This window comes from Gymnoscopelus microlampas (assembly GCF_963454915.1).
Source record: "Gymnoscopelus microlampas genome assembly, chromosome: 6".
Classification (NCBI taxonomy): domain Eukaryota; kingdom Metazoa; phylum Chordata; class Actinopteri; order Myctophiformes; family Myctophidae; genus Gymnoscopelus; species Gymnoscopelus microlampas.
The window spans coordinates 20671189-20692684 of record NC_139943.1 but is presented as its reverse complement, the minus strand read 5'-3'; the positions used below and the strand labels follow the sequence as shown (position 1 = coordinate 20692684).

The 21496-nt window shown below is 39.6% G+C and overlaps 2 protein-coding genes across 3 annotated transcripts in view; one reads left to right on the top strand and one right to left on the bottom strand.

Moving 5' to 3' along the window:
- The window catches only part of LOC311047592 (cadherin EGF LAG seven-pass G-type receptor 1-like), a 60846-nt gene extending 42565 nt beyond the window's left edge, over positions 1-18281 (top strand). The window contains exons 19-36 of one of the 2 annotated variants that reach the window (XM_084060351.1): positions 1413-1622; positions 3212-3395; positions 3954-4103; positions 4295-4514; positions 4729-4896; positions 5636-5762; positions 6423-6623; positions 8127-8301; positions 8883-8995; positions 9239-9318; positions 9596-9722; positions 9986-10111; positions 10502-10629; positions 11503-11609; positions 12281-12415; positions 13379-13606; positions 15031-15352; positions 16354-18281. In XM_084060351.1, coding sequence (XP_083916477.1) covers positions 1413-1622; positions 3212-3395; positions 3954-4103; positions 4295-4514; positions 4729-4896; positions 5636-5762; positions 6423-6623; positions 8127-8301; positions 8883-8995; positions 9239-9318; positions 9596-9722; positions 9986-10111; positions 10502-10629; positions 11503-11609; positions 12281-12415; positions 13379-13606; positions 15031-15352; positions 16354-16378 — 2826 coding nt within the window. In that variant the 3' untranslated portion in view covers positions 16379-18281. Of the gene's footprint in view, positions 1-1412; positions 1623-3211; positions 3396-3953; positions 4104-4294; positions 4515-4728; positions 4897-5635; positions 5763-6422; positions 6624-8126; positions 8302-8882; positions 8996-9238; positions 9319-9595; positions 9723-9985; positions 10112-10501; positions 10630-11502; positions 11610-12280; positions 12416-13378; positions 13607-15030; positions 15353-16313 lie in introns of both variants that reach the window. The other variant, XM_084060350.1, reaches the window with a different exon arrangement.
- A 1587-nt stretch (positions 18282-19868) lies between these two features.
- On the bottom strand, positions 19869-20751 carry LOC311047553 (gamma-crystallin M3-like; the record flags this gene model as incomplete). Its single annotated transcript, XM_084060293.1, has 3 exons — positions 19869-20150; positions 20245-20487; positions 20719-20751. The coding sequence occupies 3 exons, from the start codon at positions 20749-20751 to the stop codon at positions 19869-19871; spliced, it is 558 nt and encodes a 185-aa protein (XP_083916419.1).
- Positions 20752-21496: the final 745 nt, after the last annotated feature.

Genomic DNA, 21496 nt, shown 5'->3' with positions numbered 1-21496 from the left:
CTAGTTACTAGTCACAAGTTGCTCACAGAAGGCAAACACATTTTCCATCTGAAAACTTGCCTGCAAACTTTGGAAGGTAGTCATAGCCAATTGAATGGAATCTGAAAAATCTGACTGATACATCTTGATCACATATCTCCAGAGATAACGTGTAACGATTTGTGTGAGTTTTGAGCAGAATGTTTTGAAGGAAAAACTAAATGGGGGGAAATAGAGTCTGGCACAAGCCTATATGGTGAGTTGCGTTGTGATCCAAGGAGGGTCCAAAACATTTTGACTGTGACCTATTGGCCAAAACTTGAAGCAGGCTGTTATAGTGCCACCATGAGGCAAATTTGAAAAATGTGAGGTGGAGGTTCTTCCTTGGCCTACTGGGAGTGTACGTACAAAGTTTCATGGCAGTTGATCGATGGGTTCATGATTTTTGCCATTTTGTGCAAAGCGGTGACAAACTTTGAAAGCCAATCAAAGCCAATCATAATGGAATCTTTAAAAGCTGACAGATACATCTTGATCATGTGACCACAGACATAATGTGTGCCGATTTGCGTACGCGTCCGGCCTGGCGGAGACAAAAATTCATAGCTAGAAAATGTTCATAGCTCAGTATTTTCTTTTAAAAAGGGGAGTTGATTGTCTACTCCCTTTCAGACTTTTTCTTAAGTTAGTACAGTATGAAAACTGATAAGGAGACACTACAGGGGAGACAAAAGACAGCGTGTTGGCAGGATTTGAACAGGCCAGCAAGGCCATGTACACCGCAAAATCCTGATGATTAACGCTGATGGACCTGTAACTAACACTCAGGATTTTACAGTGTACTGTATATGCTTCTAAAGGTGAGCCACCTGTGAACTGTGAACACATACCTCAATATTTCCAAAGGACAGATGATTAAACTGTCTAAAATGTGATTCTTTTGCAAGGCCATGGTCGAAAGATAGATCAGTAACTTCCTTAATTATGGTTACCAATATGTTACTTTGAAATGCTTTCACAATTATTTGATTAGTGCGTCTGTCATTCATTTCCCCAAATATGTAATATTTTGGAATGACGCTCTTAAACTGTGCGTAAATTCCCATGTGCATTGAACAGATGTCTGAGACAGGTCAGGACAGTTCAAGCAGTATTCAGTCTGTGGAATGTCTGATCGTCAGGGGTGAACTGAGTTCATCACTTTGTACCATACTGTCGGTCTGTGGTTCTCAACCTTTTTTTTTAAGCTCTGGACCACTAGCATATTCCGAACAATCCTCAAGGACCACCAACAAAATACAGTATATTTAGTAGCCTTATATACAAGAAGCGATTTTCATATCGCAACTGCACTGTCTGCACTGAGATTCCAGTTCCCTCATAATTGTCCTCTCATCTCTTGAACCCTGTGTCCCCTCTCTGCCGCCCCCTAGGACGAGGAGCTGCATTGCAATGGGTCGCGGATAGACGGCGAGAGGTCGAGGCGTGTGGCGAGCATGCTGCGGATCGCCACCAATCGGACGGCGGCTCTCCATGGCAATGACGTGAAGACGGCATACAGCCTGTTGACGAACCTGCTGCAGTTCGAAAGCCAGCAACAAGGCTTTGATATGTCCGCCATGAGGGATGTTCAGTTCCATGAGGTACAATTCACTGGTGTTTTTTTTCTCCAGTGAGCTCAAAGGACATGTAACATGTCAAACGCACGCACGCACGCACGCACGCACGCACGCACGCACGCACGCACGCACGCACGCACACACACACACACACACACACACACACACACACACACACAATATGTTTGAAAAAAATGACCTCATTGTTTGACTAAAGTGCTTAAGAGCCCCTGCAAGTTCTTAAGTTGCTAAGTTGCCAAATCCTCCTTAAAAGCTGGTACAGGTTTGCTAAGAGCCTGTTTTCCCCATCGGGTATTTATTCTCCTCCTTTTGGGAAGGTGATATTCTCTTGCTGAGATGGAGTTGAGCTGGGCAGGGGATTAAGTGTAATGAATACAGTGAAGCGATTAGCAAACACTCTATGACTTTCATTAAGGTCATGACCAAAACACAAAGCTGGCTAGCCTAACAGCTAACTGTATAGCCCTGGCATTGGCTCAGCTCACTGGTGTATTGTTTATGACGGAAAGCGCAGCTGGAAAGTTTATCAGGTCATGGACTTACTGTATGGAGAAAGGTTTTTTCTTTTTGTCTGGTAGAGCCAATGGGAACCACTGGAGAAGTGTTGCTGGCAGTGGTGGAAAGTAACCAACATGTACTCAAGTACTGTACTTAAGTACAAAACTTGTGAAACAAGACATTCGGTATAATGAGTACTTTCTACTTTTGGTACTTTATAAGTACATTTTTATACCAATACTTTTGTACTTTTACTCAAGTACATTTCGAATTCCGGACTTTTACTTGTAACAGAGAATTTCTACATTGCAGTGTTGATACTTTTACTTAAGTAAAACATGTGAGTACTTTTTCCACCACTGCTTTATGTCTGGTAGAGCCAGTGGTAACCGCTGGAGGAGTGTTGCTGGGCCTTGGGCCAAAGTACACAGGTGTTAGTTGGGGGATTAAATACACAAAGTAATCTCTCATCCATTCTTTACTGGCTCAGCTTTCTTTACCTTCTTTCTTTCTCTGCACTGATGTGTAACTACTCACCGGAAAAGTATTTCGAAATTGCTATAATTTATAGTTTGCGCCCATAACGCAATTCCAGAAACTTGAAATCATCAGAGAAAAGTATTTAAATGTCTGATAAAAATACTTCAGTCAGATCCATCAGCACTTCATGCAAGTTAACACATAAATATATACTGTACTCTATATTTAAAAACTATTGAGCTGTGTCATTTATTTATTGATACGACATGACCCTGTGTGTCATGAGTGTTATTTTTGATTGACCACTTAACCGTCCCTATTCTGGCGATAATAGGTGTACTTTCGGCAAAGACAGGTGAACATTCAGCGAAACGTCTGTGAAAATAGGCGGACATTTGGCAAAAATGGCAGATCTACCTCTACAAGCTTTACAAGCTTGTTGATCTGCTATTTTCACAATTTGATGTACAACATTGTATATACTGTCGTGTAGGTTTGAAATGTTTAAAGTTACACTATTATACTAGATTTTTCACACATACTCCATTATATCAAAATGTATAAAATTATGCGGTTGTATTAATATATGGCCTACATGTATATGAATGTTGTAGAATATTGTCCGGGCGGGCAGTGCCATCTTGGATCCAGCCAACGGCATGCACTGGGATGTGATCCAACGGTCAGAGAGTGGCACCACCCTTCTCATGCGGAGTTTTGAGGAGTACGCCCAGAACATGGCCCAGAACATGAGGAAAACCTACCTTAAGCCCTTCACCATCATCACAGACAACATGAGTAAGTATTTTCTTCTATTTAAAGTAAAGCTGCAACTATTGACTATCTTCTTAGCGATTATTCTATCGATTACGGTTTCGATTCATCGAATAATCAAGAATCATGAATCGAGAAGAGCGTCTAATCGAACCGAAAACATTCAAATAGATTGTTTTAATAATCAGCTAAATCTATTAGACCACTGCTTTGCCTTTGTTTATGTCACTATGGAAGCAGAAACGTATACACTAAAATAATGTCATGTCAAATAAGTAGTAGCCGTGTAATAATACAGTGAAGCTGTCATTATTGGAAAATACGCCCAAATGGGGTAAAGGACAGACCCAAATATGTGTACTATCCCTGACTGACATATTATCCTTTATTCATACATGTTTCATAAGTGTGAATGCAACTATTTCCCCCCAATACTGAGCACTTTGTTTCACTGTCTACCATTACTACTGTTGGCCACTAAGTGGTTTGATGGATCGTTAAAGTATCCCACTTGGTAACTTAAAAAGTATTGTAATGCATGAAATACATTTAACTGAAACAAACCTGTTTCACTGTACACAGTTTTCTCTGTGGATTACCTGGACCCAGCCAATTCCCAAAGGAAGATACCTCATTTTGATGAAATCCAGCCCGTCCTCCCTAATGACCTCCAGTCCTATGTGCGCTTCCCAGAGTTCTCCTCACAAACTGAGGACATCAAAAGTATAGCAGGTAAAGTAAAGTGCCAGCACGGAGAGCAGCCTTACTATTATATTAACAATGTGTTTCTGATTGGATTTAATCATGACACTTTCCTTAAGACCTAAAGGGTCTTGTAAACCTTCAGTTCAAGTCAGGACACGAAATCGTGATCCATAATCCAAGGAATGGTTAGTAATGCTTGAAACCCTTTGGTTTGGCAGTTTCCACGGAGACCGCGACTGACACCCCCCCTGCGCACACGCCCGTCTCCACCATTGGCCCTACTGAGTCAACTTCCGCGGCGTCTCCCACCACAATGTCTGTTAAGAAGAAACGTCATGCAGAGATCGCGGGCCCTCTCCCGGTTGCTGTTGTGATCATCTATAGAACTCTGGGAGACTTTCTGCCTGAGAATTATGACCATGATCGGAGAAGTCTGAGGTAGGTGCACTTTTATCCGTCCTTCGGCTGGTACATAAAAATGTATAGCAATAATGAAAACAGAGGAAAGCTGTGTGTTTTTGCATTGTTTGTATGTTTTTGCATCTATACAGTAGAAATGTGTCAGTGTTTATGATGCGAAATGAATATGGTTGGTTGTGTTTTAGTAACTCATACTCGTACTGACCTCATATTTGTGTGTGGCTGTACCTAGGCTACCCAACCGGCCCATTATAAACACCCCCATTGTGAGTACGGTGTTGTACAATGAGGGCGCTCCCATGAACGGCCCTCTGGAACAGCCCATCACTCTAGAATACAGACTGCTGGAAACTCAGGAAAGAACCAAACCAGTTTGCGTCTTCTGGAATCACTCACTTGCGTAAGACCGCTATTCTGTTTTATGCATACATTTGTCTTTGCACAATATGGGCAGCATGTAATCTCTGCTGTATCTTAACCCATTAAAACCGGGGAACGCATCTGTGTAACCACTTAAATCATCAGAATCTACAAGATCTACAAGCTCATAGCGCTGCACCGAGTGCCGTGCTCTATGAGCTTGTAGATCTGCTATTTTTGAAAAATGTGAACATTTGTGCAAATCTTTGAATATATAATATATTTTAAAGCGAACATTTTTAACTCAAGTCTTTACTTCTGGGGATCCCTGGAACAACATATTTTGAGATGGGGGTCCGCGGCCAAATACATATCATTTTGGGGGTCCTTCAATGGAAAAGTTGGAGCAAAACTGATATAGCAACATACTGTTAGGATTTAGAAAACATTTTTAGTTATGTATTTGGCCGCGGACCCCCATCTCAAAATGTTTTCTTCCAGGGACCCCCGAGAAGCAAAGATTTGAGTTACAAATGTTCCCTTTAAAAAATTATATATTCATAGATTTGCACAAATGTTCATGATTTTTGCTATTTTTGAATAGCCAAAGTATAAAATATGGATAAAGTGGTTACACAGATGCGTTCCCGGTTTGAATGGGTTAAGTCAATAAAATAAAAAGTACTAAAAGTAAAGTAAAGTAAATCTTTGAAGTGTTCAAATATTTTCTTTCCAAATGTATAGTCAGATAATTGACAGCCATTGTTTTCTTGGTCCAGGATTAAGGGAGAAGGGGGTTGGTCTGCCAAGGGTTGTGAGCTGGTGGCCAGAAACCACACCCACATCAGCTGTCAGTGTACACACGCCTCCAGCACTGCTGTGCTGATGGATATCTCCAAAAGAGAGGTTTGATTTAATGGTTGTATTCCCACAAACACCTAATGGTTCATTGACCTTCTTAACCCCCTAGTGTCCCTATTCTGGGCGTGTTGTAAAAGGCAAACATTCGTCACAATTTAACTAACCAATCTACAAGCTCACAACGCATTGCAATGCAACAGGTTTTCGGTGAAGAGATTTTGTGTAGAGGGAAAAAAGGAGGAGGCCAAGTACAGACCCCTTGGTTAAGCCCGGTCAATAAAGTATGTAGGGTCTAAGTGATTAAAGGACCCCACATTAATCTAACTGACAGATGTTATTGTGTGTGTAGGAGTAAAGCTAACAGTTAAATAATTATTGAAACTTGAAGTGAAATGTTGGACCCCAAATTGAGATACAGTAATCACCATTTAAGCAGACTAACAGTAACATCTACATATTGACAATTGTTTATGTATTGACATCCTATGTCCTTTGACACAATTACAACACATACAATAGTAACTATACTATACATAGTTTAGAGATAGTAATACATAATCATAATGTAATATGTTGTTGTTGTTGTTGTTGGGGTGTGTGCATTAAAGATTGTTCTATAATCAGCAACAAAGCAAACATGTAAAAAGAGAAAAACAATTATATTTCCCCTGACTATTGCTCAGAATGTGTTTTTGTGTTTTTCAGCATGGCGAGGTCCTCCCTCTGAAGATCATTACCTATACAACCGTTTCTGCCTCACTGGTGGCCCTCCTCATCACCTTCCTCCTACTGGCCATCCTCCGTAAACTGCGCTCTAACCTCCACAGCATCCACAGGAACCTGGTGGCGGCCATCTTCCTCTCCGAGCTTGTCTTTCTCTTTGGAATCAACCAGACGGAGAATGCGGTAAGGCGAGAAAGCACATCCCTGTTATGTTCCCCAACATTAAACTTAGGACACGTACAGTAAATCTAATGTTGGTAATAATAAAGTTTATTCATTTTAAATTAAAAGAGCAGTGAACAACTTTCTTCTTGATATTTGCTTTCTTTATTGAGTGTGTTGGAATGCTGACAAGGAAAAAACACAGTGCAGCAACAAGGTTTGACTCTACCTACCTATTGTAGAGTCAATAGATATCAAAAATGCATATAAACATGTTTAACATAAAGTACATGACAAGCTAACACAATTACAAAATTGTATTTGGAAGCAATGAGTGTATTCCCTGCTGCTTTGTTATTTGTTTCATTATTATGGATTTTCCCGCAGGGTAGATATTCGTGAAAAGTAACTTATACTGAGCTTGTCTTTGCTCTGAGACTGTTAACAGTCTAATTTAGAGATTAGCAAACTATGGGGAAGAGCGTCTGAGCTGCCTCCAGGGGTTTGTCTTCTGCTTCTTGTGCAGAGCATAACAGTCTTTCATTAAACACAGTGCTGTCTTTGGGTTTCATCCATTGAATAACAATTGCAGTATCAAACATAACCTATTATTACACTCATAGCCCGCACGTATTTTATGTTTTTAAAGAAGAATACAGTCAAAGGATTTTACTGGTGTAGAACGTAAGGGGATGTTTCGGCTGTAACAGAGAGAGACAGCATAACATAATTTTCCTCTTGAGTGCCACAAATATACCTTAAAGCTGTGATTTAGGTTTCATCCAAACCATTGGACTGCATCTAGGATGTGGTTTCACCTATCTCATTGGGTTTCATTTCAATGGAAAGATTGCTGCCTAATTATCCTAAGTGGAGCACAGATAGAAAGCTTATCCAAACAATAACAGACATTGCTCTTGGTAATGATCAGTGATCACCCTGTATTTGAAGGCCCATTCTGTAATCCATACCTAAATAAATAAGTAGGTAGATCCACCGCAGAATGCTAGAACATGGGAAAGGTTACTTTTCATTAATAATAATAATAATAATAATAATAACAACAGCAACAACAACAACAACAACAACAACAACAACAACAACAACAACAACATTAATAATAACTTTAATTATGTAGCATTTTTCTTAACAACATTACAATGTGTTTAGACAATGGCAAACAAATGACACATCATATAATATTACATTAGTATAACACTAGTATTAAAGTGAATGTCTAAAAAGCTAAAAAGGAGTCCTCAGTATATTTGGAAGCTGTGGATCTTTGTACACAAAGTGAAGAATCAACATTGTAATGTACAATTTCACGATAAGCTTTCACGATTGGTATATATAAAAACTTTGTTAAATATAGCACTATATACTTACTCTATCATCTCTCTGTGTTAGTAAACACTTACCCCATATTATTTAATGTATCTTCTGTCCAGTTTCACAAAAACGTATATATTTCATGCTGGGGCTTGACACTTGATACTTACTGTATGTCTTTCTCTCTGTTAGTTCATATGTACTGTGGTGGCTATCCTGCTACACTACTCCTACATGTGCACTTTTGCCTGGATGTTCGTTGAGGGGCTGCACATTTACCGTATGCTGACAGAGGTCCGCAATATCAACCACGGCCACATGAGGTTCTACTACGCCATTGGCTGGGGCATTCCTGCCATTATCACTGGTGAGACCTACAGTACTCTCGCACAATGTACATGTAAAAACAACACAAGTTTACAAAGCACCCGAGCACACACACACGCATGCACACACATAGGAATTGTACTGTATGTACTGTAAATGCAAAAGAAAAGCCTTTACCTGCGGTATGCTTTCACTTACACAAACACATACACAGGTCACATGACCACTGTCCAAAATGGGACATGAAGGTCTATGTGTGTGTGTGTGTGTGTGTGTGTGTGTGTGTGTGTGTGTGTGTGTGCGTGTGCGTGTGCGTGTGTGTGTGTGTGTGTCAAATGCAGACTTTTGTCTGTTATTTGCGTAACAGTATTTATGTCGGGGCAGACACTTCCTAATGAAAATAGTGTTTGATAGTGATTAGCACTCAATAAAGTTGTCCAAAAAAAACAACACATTCATGTGGAACGGTTATTGTGAAAAATATACCAGTGAAAGATTATATCAAAAATAACTTGTTAATTGAAAACATGCATTAAAAATAAATCTAACATAAAACCTGCGGCACACAATTGAGTTATTTGAAAGTATCAATGTTGTTTGTTTCTCTCTCTCCCTCTCCAGGTCTCGCAGTGGGCTTGGACCCTCAGGGTTATGGGAACCCAGATTTCTGCTGGCTCTCTGTCCAGGATACACTGATCTGGAGTATTGCAGGGCCCATAGCCATAGTAGTGATGGTGTGTATGGGTATATGGTTGTGTGTATGGGTGTATGGTTTGTGTGTGTGTGTGTGTGTGTGTGTGTGTGTGTGTGTGTGTGTGTGTGTGTGTGTGTGTGTGTGTGTGTGTGTGTGTGTGTGTGTGTGTGTGTGTGTGTGTGTGTGCGTGCGCGCGTGCGTGTATGTTGTCCTTATTTAGTTATAATGCTATGTGATTTCTACAGCAGTATATTCACCACACACTCTTTCCTTGTCGTTTCAGATCAACATTGCCATATTCGTCCTGGCAGCAAAGGCCTCATGCAGACAAAGGCACTGGACATTTGAAAAGACAGGAGCTGTGTGAGTTTCTTGAGAAATTACTTGCTTCTGCATAATAGCAGCGTATTAATTACTTTAATTTAAACTTTATCCAAATTGGGGCAAAGTTTCATTTGTTGGCCTGTTTGGACAAGGGTGTCAGTCAGAGATGATTACTTGTAGCTCTGTTCCCTTCTTCTACTTCTTTAATTTGTTATCATCCCTACACTCCTCTGCTCCTCTCTCCTCTTGTCTCTTCTCCTTATTTCATTCATTGTTCCCCCATGGCCCTCCTCTCTCTTCTCATCTCCTCCTTCAGCTCGGCTCTGCGATTGGCCTTCCTGCTCCTGCTGCTCCTTAGCGCCACCTGGCTGCTGGGGATTATGGCGGTCAACAGTGATGTCATCTCCTTCCACTACCTCTTTGCCATCTTCAGCTGCCTTCAGGTGCTCAATAAAACTTTAAACTCTGAGAGCATTGTATAACCTTTCTTCACAGTAACCTCTTATTTTAAAATATGAAGAGTTTTATATTGGATTTTCTTTACCGACTTTTTCTTTTATAATCATGACTCAAAATTTCAGCTGTTTTATATTTGAGCAGTGTTGACAGCTGTCGTCAATTACAATTACAATAGAATTAGACTGACATTCCTCATGTCCTAATATTAACAACAACCACAACCTTATCCCTCTTTCCTTACCTCCAGGGTGTTTGCATTTTCCTCTTCCACTGTATTTTCAATACAGAGGTAAGGACCAACCTGAAGGATGTCTTCACGGGGAAGAAAACCGTAACGGAAGAATCCACCACCACCCGTGCTACTTTGTTAACTGTAAGTTGAATAGATGATGAGGACCACTGTAATGCAAACGTAATCTTATTGGACAATGATTCACACTCATTGACACTCATTGTCATATGACCCCTGAGGTACCTAATTTAGTGAAGATGGGTAAAAATGGAGTAAACATTTGTGATGATGCCCCCTATGGGTCTAAGTGAAATCCTTTTTGGCTTGGCATTGTGGAGAGGCCCCTCAATACGTGATTTAAATTTGGATGTTATCAGAAATACTTTTAGGTTAAAAATACAAATCTTTCAAAAGTAATCTCCGGCACCATTGGACCGATTGCCGTGAAACTTTGCATGCACACTCCCATGGTCAGCTGTAGTTGCATCGCATGTGGTATATGAATAAATGTGCTCTACCTTTTCTCCCCAGCGTTCATTGAATGGCAAGCACTCATTCACAGAAGATGACGGTCTGTATCGCACTACCATAGGAGAGTCGACAGCCTCACTGGACACCACTACAAGATCAGGCAGGAGCCAGAGCAGTAGCCAAGCACGGTAACCTTTCACAAACTTTAACGCCAAGTAGAATTCGTGCTTCATTTTTATACATTTTCCTGTGTCATTATTATTCAACCAAGCAAGTTGACTATTACATGCTGATGCACAGCGACCGTCTAGGGCAGTGGTGAAAATAGCCGAACTACAAGCTCACAACGCTCACAACGGGCAGTGGTGAAAATATTTTCACAATATTTATCTGTGGAACCAAGTCAAACTAAATGTAATGTCTACAATTCCAAGTGCTTGTCAGGGGGTCCCCCGTTAGGGGGACCGTGGCCTGAAAAGTTTGGCAACCCTTGGTCTAGGGGAGCAGTTGTAGGGGGGGGGGTTCACATATCTACCTGGACATACCCCTGGGACTTTTACCATAACCTCAGTCTTAAACTAGAAGATGTGCTCAGTAGAGCACAGACCTCTGCCATGAAAGTGTCAGTTTGTCCATAAGGTTTTGCTGTGCTTCTGGCACCATGTCCCCTTTTGGCCAGTAGAACTTCATGATGCAAACTAGCAACCCTGGTCACAAGTCCTGTTTTCTAATCAGACAGCTGCTATACACAAAGTAAATAAGGGCAGAAACAAGACTCTAATACATTCTGTCAAAGCGTTTTATCTGTAATTACAGTATTCAGGTATATTAAAGTCATGCTGTGTTGCTTACAGTAGGTTACCCTTGTTTGAGACAAAAATACACAGGCCCTTAACAAATAAAACAACACATGGTGTCCTTGTGAGGCACTGAATCATTTATTCCACAAAGAAAAAGGCTGAAATCTACTCTGCTACAGCCAAGAATACTCTCTATCCTGAATTTACCATGACCAGAACATGCTGTGCTGTAACCTGTGACTTGTTCTGTCCTGTTCAAAGGGAGGACTCTGGACAGAAGCGCACCACCTCCTCTGGATCGCTGAAAAAGAGTTACCATGGAGAAGGCCATTCTTCCATCTTTCTGCGCAAGCGCTCCAAGCGAGAAGGTGAGGAAAGATGTGCAATTTTTCATTCGTGATTGTAGGTAAAAAAAAAGAAATCTTTTCCCACATTTCTTTCTGGAGGAAATTGTAGCAAAAAACGTAAGTTCAGGTTATATACTTGTGCGGGTGGACTGCAGTCTTACCATACTTGTGTTATATTAATAACTGAATTACAGTTACTGCATAGGCAGTTGATTTACATTTTATACAAAAATATGATTATATAATATATAATATAATATAATATATTGAGATGCCCTATAATATGTGATTAGAAGACGGTTGTATGCTGTATATACAGCACAACAGTGATATCTAGTGGCCAATTCAGGCTACTGACATACATTTACTTAACCACCAAAAACATCTATTAATTCATTTTACAAGTGGGTGCTGAACCATTCGGTTCACGGGAAAAGCAGATGTTAGACAGCCCTTGTGTTTTGGTGAAAACAGAATCAGAATCATCTTATAGATTTCTCCCATGGTGTATTCATTCATTGGCTTTAAGAGCCAATGTAGACAGATGTTTAAACCCAATTGACTGGAGTCCCCCAGGGGTATATATACTAGCCCCCCTCCTTTTTCCCCTCTACACTAAATTAAGTCTTCGCCCCAGAATAGAGACGCTAGGGTTCATATAGTTAACATCTCTTGTCTTTTTATTGCCACAGAGTCGGACTCTGACAGTGAGCTGTCGCTGGATGAGCACAGCAGCTCCTATGCTTCATCAGACAGCGAAGATGAGAGAAGGCGACGGAAACACAGGTGGAACAATGAAACACAGCCCCAGCATAGCACTCCTCTTGGTAAGACAAATACACAAACATGAGTTTAAGACTTTATTCATCCGCAGTGTAGTGTTAAATGCACACCATGTAGTGTATACAGAAAACACATTACACATTAAATTAAAGAAAATAACCATAGGAGAGGGTTTTGGGTAGAGAGCCTATGATTTATAAATATCGGGGTGGCCTAACTGAGTGGGCAGAGAGGCCGTCCGGGAATCAGGAGTCCCCGGTTTGCCCCCCCGGTTCACCCAGTCTGTGTGCCAAAGTGTCCCTGAGCAAGATACACATTTCACATACATGTGCAAATGTACAGTTACAAATAAATACCCCAATGGAGGTTTTAATCATTATTATCAACCCTCAATAAAACATACAAGTAATCCATTAGTTTGTACCAAGGGCCCAGCATTGCCTTTGAAATTGAGTCTATATAGGAAGTGAGTTCAAGTGACAGTTCATATGAATGGCCTGCAGTTTAGCTGTTTTACCCCTGCTGGTGTCAGAAAGAATTTCTCTCAATGCAAGTGTGTGAGTTTTTGCGAACTTTAGACTTGATTTTCTTACCTTAATAAACATTGTCATAAATACTATATGCTTCCAGTCGCTAGTTTAAAGTCTTCTTTCAATCACCATGACATGCGTTTTGGTAAATGATGGTCCCATTTATTTTGAAATTGACGATAAAGTAGCGTATGCTCTAGGAGGGGCGGGATGATTTGATTGACAAGCTACAAAACCAATAGCATTCATTCCCTGCCCCCGCTCTTGATTGACAAGCTACCCAACCAATATTGGCCTGGTTGCATTGTGCAGGATATGACGCGATTTGAAATTCCTGAACAATCGGCTTCATTTACGGCCTGTACAAACCAATGGCGTCGCTTTGTCCATTCCTTTTTACAGTCTAGGGTTTGTACTGTCTTTACCACTAATACATTTTGTCATTCTCGTGAACTTGCTATGCCAAACGTACTGTAGTGGACACAGTAGCCAATCCTGTGAAGCCTTACTGGCCGGTGGAGCCTCCGACAGCCAGTGAGAACGATGAGGAGCCTGGTGAGTTGGAAATGCTGCGCGTGGAGACCAAGGTCAAGGTGGACCTCCACCGGGACAACAAACTGAAGGGCGAGTCTCCGTCCGAGAACGAGGGCGGAGGGAAAGACAGCGCCCCCACCAGCTCACCTGACAGCAACCAACCAAGAAGAGGTGAGAGAAAGCACACACTTAAAATAATGTATTTATACATATCCTTAAAGTCTTAAACATTGTTTTAATTGTCTCTTAAATGTGCTTTATTAATGCATCACTTTAGTACTATGAAGTTAAAGGGATATTTCACTTTCAGAATCAGAATCAGACTTTTGTGAGCCCCCCAGACAGTTTTTAAGTTGCTTGATTCAGTATTGAGATATTTGATATTAATTTTACAAACCCATTATAACTTCAAACTCCATTTTAACCATGTTAGATCCATCAAAAACACCCGTCCTTGGTTCTGGTGACTCATCCTGCCCTCCTAATACGTGAGGGGGCTGTGTTTTTTTGATAACTTTTTTCATTTATTTTATTTAATTTTTTTATTGTATTACATTTTTTTCATTTTCCAAAAAAAGAAAAAGAAAAACGTTATTGAAAAAACATGGTCTCCTCACATATTAGAAGGACAATATCAGTCACCAGAACCAAGGACCAGGGTTTTTAATGAATCTAACATGTTAAAGATGGATTTTGAAGTTACAATGGGTATAGGAAGGGGGCGTGTCTGATGAAATGAATATCAAATATCTAAATACTGAATCAAGCTACTTAAAAACTGTCCGGGGACTGACAAAAGCTTGAGTATACGATAAAATGACCCAAGTTTTTTTGAGTCAAAGTGAAATATCCCTTTAACCCCATCTTGTAAACTATAGTGTAATCGGCCTGTTGTATTTCAATTTAGTCTAAACTTTTATTTCAGCTGTCCCCGAAAAGGTCTTAAAAACCAAAAGAGAATAATTAGTAAGAATAGAGTTGAGCAGTGTTTCACATGGAGACCTTTTATTGTTGAGCTTGTGGGGGAACGTTAAGCGATCAAATTAAACACATGACTCAACCACTATGTCAACACTCTAATCTGGTTCCTAATAGTTGCTGAATGTTAGCATTTAACTTCTTTAGTGTGTATTTATGTGCTTTGTGATAGTGATTTGATTTGATGTATTTAATTGCTTCCAACCAACATACAAAGAAGTTCGGATTATTACGTTTCAGTTGACTACAGAATAATCTCAGTCTTTAAATTCATTGTATCTCTTACTGTGTTTGCTGCATACAATCATACAGATACCAGCCTTTTCAGGTTGGTGAGGTTGAACACTGATCATTCTAATGTTGATTTCACAATGGCTACCGGCTATTGGCCTAGAGACTGGTAGAATCAAGAAATGTACATGGAAAAAAGCTTAAAAAGGAATAATCAACTAACAAAGTTTTGGTCGACTAAGATCAAACTGATGTGACAGCCATAGTATACAGTACACTCATAGTATTGGAAGGTACTTTCAATAAACATGTCGACCAATTGTTCCATCTTGTGTGTTATCTGTAAAAAATAATAATAACCTGATTAAATATCGATCCTTTGTCAGGGATTCTGAAAAACAAGATCACCTACCCCCCTCCTCTGGCCGACAAAAACATGAAGAATCGCCTTCGGGAGAAACTTAGTGACTACAACTCCCCGACCATTTCTCCACGGACACTCGTCCCGTCCTCTCCCACCAATAGAGGCCTGCATCCAGCCACCGGTGGAAACGGGGTTCTTATCAAACTCCCACCTCGCTCTCCGGTGACCCCTCGCCCACCTCTGTCACCACGACAACAGCACAATGGCGTCACTACCATGGTAACTGCGATGCTCACGACAACAATGGTCAATGGCACTGAGGAAGTCAACGAATCAGATTCAGAGTAAGTGGGCTATGGAAATACTATACCTATCTATGCATATATGTTCAAATATATTGCAACATATTTTAATATTTACATATTTTACTTTTGCAACAATATACTGTACTAGAGTCTCGGGGGGCTACGCCCCCCTCAACCCCAGCCGCGCACGGGGCCCAGCGTGGGCGCGTGTATATTGGGGTACCCAAATCGTCGGAGTAAAATGTGCAAAAGTAAAAAAAATAAATAAAAAAAAATGGAAGAAATTATATTTTTTATGTTGCAGGGGGTCCGCGGACCCCCTGTTGAGTGTCGGGACGCGCGGGGACCCCCGTGGAAGATGACGGACCCCTTCGGTGGTTTTTTTTTTTCATGAAGGTGGTTGCTTGTTTCTGGCGCTTGTTTTTAGAAAACCTGGCATGCCAACCTGGCATCCCAATGGTGGCGGCATGTTGTTTTGCCTCGGTGGTGCGCACGGTAAACGGTACGAAGCTGTTTCCTCTTCCGTTTTGTCCGAAATGTGGTGAGTAGAATTAATTATGTTGCGACGTGGAAACTGTGTCGAGAGCAATGAGAGGTGCCCTACGCCACCCGTAAAATCGTCGCGTCCGGCGTGGCTACTGTGTTGGCGAGATGTGGTGTGTCGGCCTTGTGTTTACTCGATTACAGAGCTGTGGCTATGGCGTCAGCGCGCACGTTAGTGACTTGCCGTTTATATAATTAGATGTACATTTTGCTTGTGTTGATACATTTATGGAATTTTCTTGTATACAGTGTATGTATTATTTACATATTAAATATTTGCTAATAGTGTTACTTAACATAATTATGTAAATATGGTCACATTTAGCAAAAAAGGAATATACTCCTTGTTGGGATCATTTTTAATATTAGTTGTGTAATTCTTTTTCAATAACATGGTCAAAGGGTGTGTCGTAAAACTTGCATTGGGAAGATATAATATACTATTCCTTTAATTCAGGTATATAGTGTACTTACAATACAATTTTTATTTTAAAAAGTGGCAGCAATGAAACATCTATCTGACTGGGAAGGACATACAACAAAGTCTCAATCAAGCAGAGAAGCGCTACTGTGCCTGTGGAAATGTACCTGGCCTACGTGACTCAAACACGGGTTGACTCTGGAATGCCTCTGGCCCACAAAGTACCAATCGAGTGTATATTGTGTATATTGTGAAATAACTTAAAAAGGGAACAGATGCGACTATAAACAAAAGGGTGAATAAAAGTTCACCAAACTTCACAAGAGTATTTGGTGGAGTAGGCTATCCCTGTCAGAGATTAGACACAACATGCTTTGACCAACAACATAATGGACTACCTACTGTACTGTAAATGTTCAACATTGGTGGTTTGTTAGATGAGCGTGTCGATTTTATGAACTTGTCGCTATTTTCTCTAAATGTTAGCCCCAGATCAAGGTTGCCATGAGGGTTCAAGTGGTTAATGAATGGTTCCTTGTGTGTGGATAGGGGATGGTCTGTCATGTACAAAATACAGACGGGGTAGTGAACTTTTATATTGTCTAAATACTTTTATTTTCTCATGAAACAATGTGCCATGACTGAATGTGTAGTACCCAAGCTGTTGATAGGCTAACGCTAAAACATGTGATATACATGTCTTTTCACACACAATTGCCATTGCAATGAGCCTGTAGATAATCTTGTATTTTGTGTGTATGTGTGTGTATAGGAGAGATTAATTTTTATACTGTAAGTAGTATGGAATATATGTAAGCAGTGGAGATTGTTTGTCAGCAAAGTCATTTGAATTATAGTCTGTTTCACATTTTAAAGGATTGTACAGTTGTTTTTTCTTACAGTAAAAGTCTGCTTGCTGAATGTGAGGTCGCTGTTGGACTTACAGATTCAGCCAATGTAGAAGTCCTGCTTTTTTACCACATGCTTGCTGTACTTATGCTGCAAAGAAGTTATTTGGATAAATCGGGGTTTTATCTTTTTGGCAGAAGTTACAAAGAATGATATGGTAACTGTTGACAGGATAATGTTTTTAATATAATTTTTGGTGCTACTTTATTACCTTTTTAATGTGGATACTGTACATGTGGGATAAATGCTTGAAAGTGGCTTTTACAATGGCTGACACTGTACTCCTATGATTATGACTTATCCAGTGTCTTATACGTGGTTCAATAATATTGCAATTATTAACCACTTAAGCCCTGCAGTACATATACATTGTCATGTGAAGAATAGCACAAATAACTGACCTATAAGCTCACAATACGTTGAGATGAGTTGTGAGCTTGTATTGAATTGTTTTGAAAATAAAAAAATATATAAAATATTACTCCCCCCCTTCTGATATGCCCAGAACAGGGACTCCAGGTTAAGTGTAGTGAAAAGTAATTCGTTCTCACGTCTGAAACAATCAAAGTACAGTAGGTATGTACTGTATGAACACATTCAAACAGACAAAGCCATAATACGATTAGTAGACTAATTGTAGAGGATCCAGAATTGTGTTTTATATCCATTTGCTTCTACTTTGGTAAAATGAAAGGAGTTGTCACTGCTATGTGTGTAAATCAAAAGGCAGCTGAGAAAACGCACTGAAATTTAGAGCTTCAAATGTTGACTTTTACACAAAGCAGTAATCTGTCAAAATGTGTCATTTGTGTATGTAATGTGTATTATGTAACTAATTTCATGTGGCTTCCTTTTTTGTTTTCTACCTTAAAGGGATATTTCACTTTCAAAAAAACTTTGGGTCATTTTATCGTCTACTCAGGCTTTTGTGAGCCTGAGTAGACTTGATTCAGTATTTAGATATTTGATATTCATTTTATCAGACACGCCCCCTTCCTATACAAACCCATTATAACTTCAAACTTTTTAACATTAAGATTAATCAAAAACACCCATCCTTGGTTTTGGTGACTCACCCTGCCCTCCAATACGCGAGGGGGGCGTGTTTTTTCGATTACTTTTTTCATTTAATATTATTTTATTTTTTATTGTATTTAATTTTTTTAATTTTCAAAAACATTTTTTAAAAATAAATGAAAAAAGTTATTGAAAAAAAAAAACCTTGTGTATTAGGAGGGCAGGGTGAGTCACCAAAACCAAGGACGGGTGTTTTTGATTAATCTAACATACTAAAAATGGAGTTTGAAGTTATAATGGGTTTGTATAGGAAGGGGGCGTGTCTTGATAAAATGAATATCAAATATCTAAATAAGGAATCAAGCAAATTAAAAACGGTCTGGGGGGCTCACAAAAGCATGAGTAGACGATAAAATGATAAAATGAAGTTTTTTTTAAAGTGAAATATCCCTTTAACATCTCAATAATTTCATTTGGCTTCCTTTTTTATGTTTTCTTTCTACCTTTTACTTGATTGTACCAAAAGAAAGGTAACTATTGTGTTCCTTTTGTTATCAATCATTGGACAATGCCATCCACGCGGTCTAAAACCTTCATGTTATTTATATACTTAAAAAAGGAACACAGCATTTGTAACAAGGAAACTCGAGACAATTCAGTATTATTGCCAGGGGGAAGAAATACAGTATTCACTGAGTTACCTTTCAAATATCAACACTCCCTTACCTACAAGTATTAATCCACCTTCCTATTCATTATTCACCTATGTTTTAGGTGAACAATAAAGCATTTCACATGTAAATTATGTAATTTTTGTTTTATAATTAAATTGTTGTTTTTGGCCATATGAACCATCTTCATCATTCTCTCCATTCTGTATTTCAGGGTTTATAAATGGCAAATATGTTTTTTGTGTCCTAGACACTGGATTTATTAATGTTAAATATTTGTATTTATTTTTGTGGAAAGACACTGGAAAGACTGCAAATCTGACTTTGCTTTTGTAAAATAAACTACTTTTGGATTTATGATAAGAAAAGTGGAGTTGTTATTGTTTTTCCCTGTATGTCAAGTCAATGTTTATTATAGAAGAAATGGCTGAAACAGAACACTCAAAACAGAGCAATTATAATTGACACTAGTAAAATACACAGAAACGCACAAAATAAACCACATATAAACATGCTTTCTGATGTAGTCAGTCAAAGTAATGAAATAATGTGAAACTAGTGTCTCAAATATTAAGAGAATATTTTGTAAAAATGCTCATTTTAAATACACTGTAAAATCTGAATGCTTGATGCAGGTCATATAGAAATCAAATGAGCTAAAGAGAACTGAAAAGATTAAGGATCTCATGGGATATAGTTCCTTTTGGATATTGATAATAAGCTAAAAAGATAATATTTATAACATTAATTAATTGGTGATTATAGTGTTTATTTACGGCATGTTGTATGATGTGGTAGTACGATATGCAGTTACACATACTGTATATGAGAAATAAAATAAGTATTTTCTTAGGTGTGTAATAACATAGAATGGCATCCAATAAAAATAACAAACAACAAATGTCCCCATGTGTAAAAAAGAAAGTATACTTTATTCATTGAATTTAATTACATTTCCATCAGTGAAGTAGAAGCACTTGAACTGGTGAAGAATTTACTGGCAGGAATCCATGATGCGCCTCATGCTCTGGAACCTCATGCCGCTGCCCCAGCCCATGTTCATGAAGCTCCTGTACTCTCCAGGCCTCATGTACATCATCCTGCCCCTGAAGCTGGCCTGCTCGTACATCAGCCAGTGGCCGTCCATCACGTTGCTGGACATGCAGTTGTTCATGCGGTAACGGTCCATGATGTTCTCACAGTCATCCATCATCTCGTGCATCTGGCCTCCGAAGTTCTCCCTCTCGTAGATCCTCATCCTGTAGTTGCCCCTGTACTGTAATTTAAAAGTTGGATGTTTAATTCATCATCACTGTTGCGTTTGATGATAAATAGACGGAAATACATTGTTATACTAGTGTTGATCTTACCATGGGGATCATACGGCAGGACCTGATGTGATCGCTCATGCCCATCATGCTCATGTAGTCGGAGTACTCGCCCCTCCTCATGAAGTACTGGTTGCCCATGTAGTTGGTGCGGTCGTACACCATGAAGCAGCCCCTCTCCACCCTGCAGGAGTGGCACCTGTTCAGGTAGGAGGACATGTCAGCGCAGTCGTTGCTGCACTCATAGGAACGACCCTGGAAGTTCTTCTCCTCGTAGAAGACGATCTAAAAACAAGATGAAAATAATTTAGCCTCTACGAACTGTCCAACTTCTTTCATGTAGTAACTCAAATAATAACTCTTAATGTTAGACTCTTGAAATTCATGCATGATAACCACAATTAAATCAAATAATTGGCCTGTTATGAACTGGTTGCTATTTGTCTTATTTATACTATACATACAGTATAATGAACTTTGGACAAATTTCCAATCCATAGGTGAACTTTGACTTACCTTGCTCATCATGTTCATGCCACTGGAGGTCATTTTGGCTGTGAGTTCTGCTTCTAAGGCAGGTGCTTCTGTTGCTGCTGGTGGTGATGGTACGCTGACACTCTCTACCTGGTGGAGGCTTCCCTCTTTATAGTACCTGACCTCCCAAAACACTATTGTCCAAACAGCCTGAGCCAGCAACGTGCCATAAAAGCCTATAGTACAGTAGCAGTATGATGGGTTTGTTCACATTTCCAGGGACTGGGTCCCTCTCTAAAGACCTCCAAATGGGTGCTTCTGATTGAAAAATAACAGAACAAAAAGCTTTGATCTGCATACAGTTTGTTCATCTTGTGTTTTGGAGTTCTTTCAGGGTTTCATAAAACCAGACCTGTCACAAGATTTGGCCTCAAACCTTCTCTCCTGATGCAGACCACCAAGACAGGATGGACCAGGTCCCGATTCTTTTATTTCATGACAGGATGACAGGTAGATTTTGTTTGGCAGCAATAAAAAATGTGGACGTCATTGATTTCTCCCACCCTGAGACCCTGAGAATATATTTGTGGCGCCCATAGGATTATCTTTGATAGTATGCAGATCAAATACGATGTACGCCGATAAAATACGGTATGATATCACATAATCTTCTGTTTGCTGTTGACCGCACAAAGTCAGTAAATTCTGTAATGCAATATAGTATAACATCAGACTAACAACGCAATTCTCACTGTTTCACAATAAGGAACAAAAAGCTGTTTTACTTAGACAACCACTTCGTTGAAAAAAATAAAAGCAT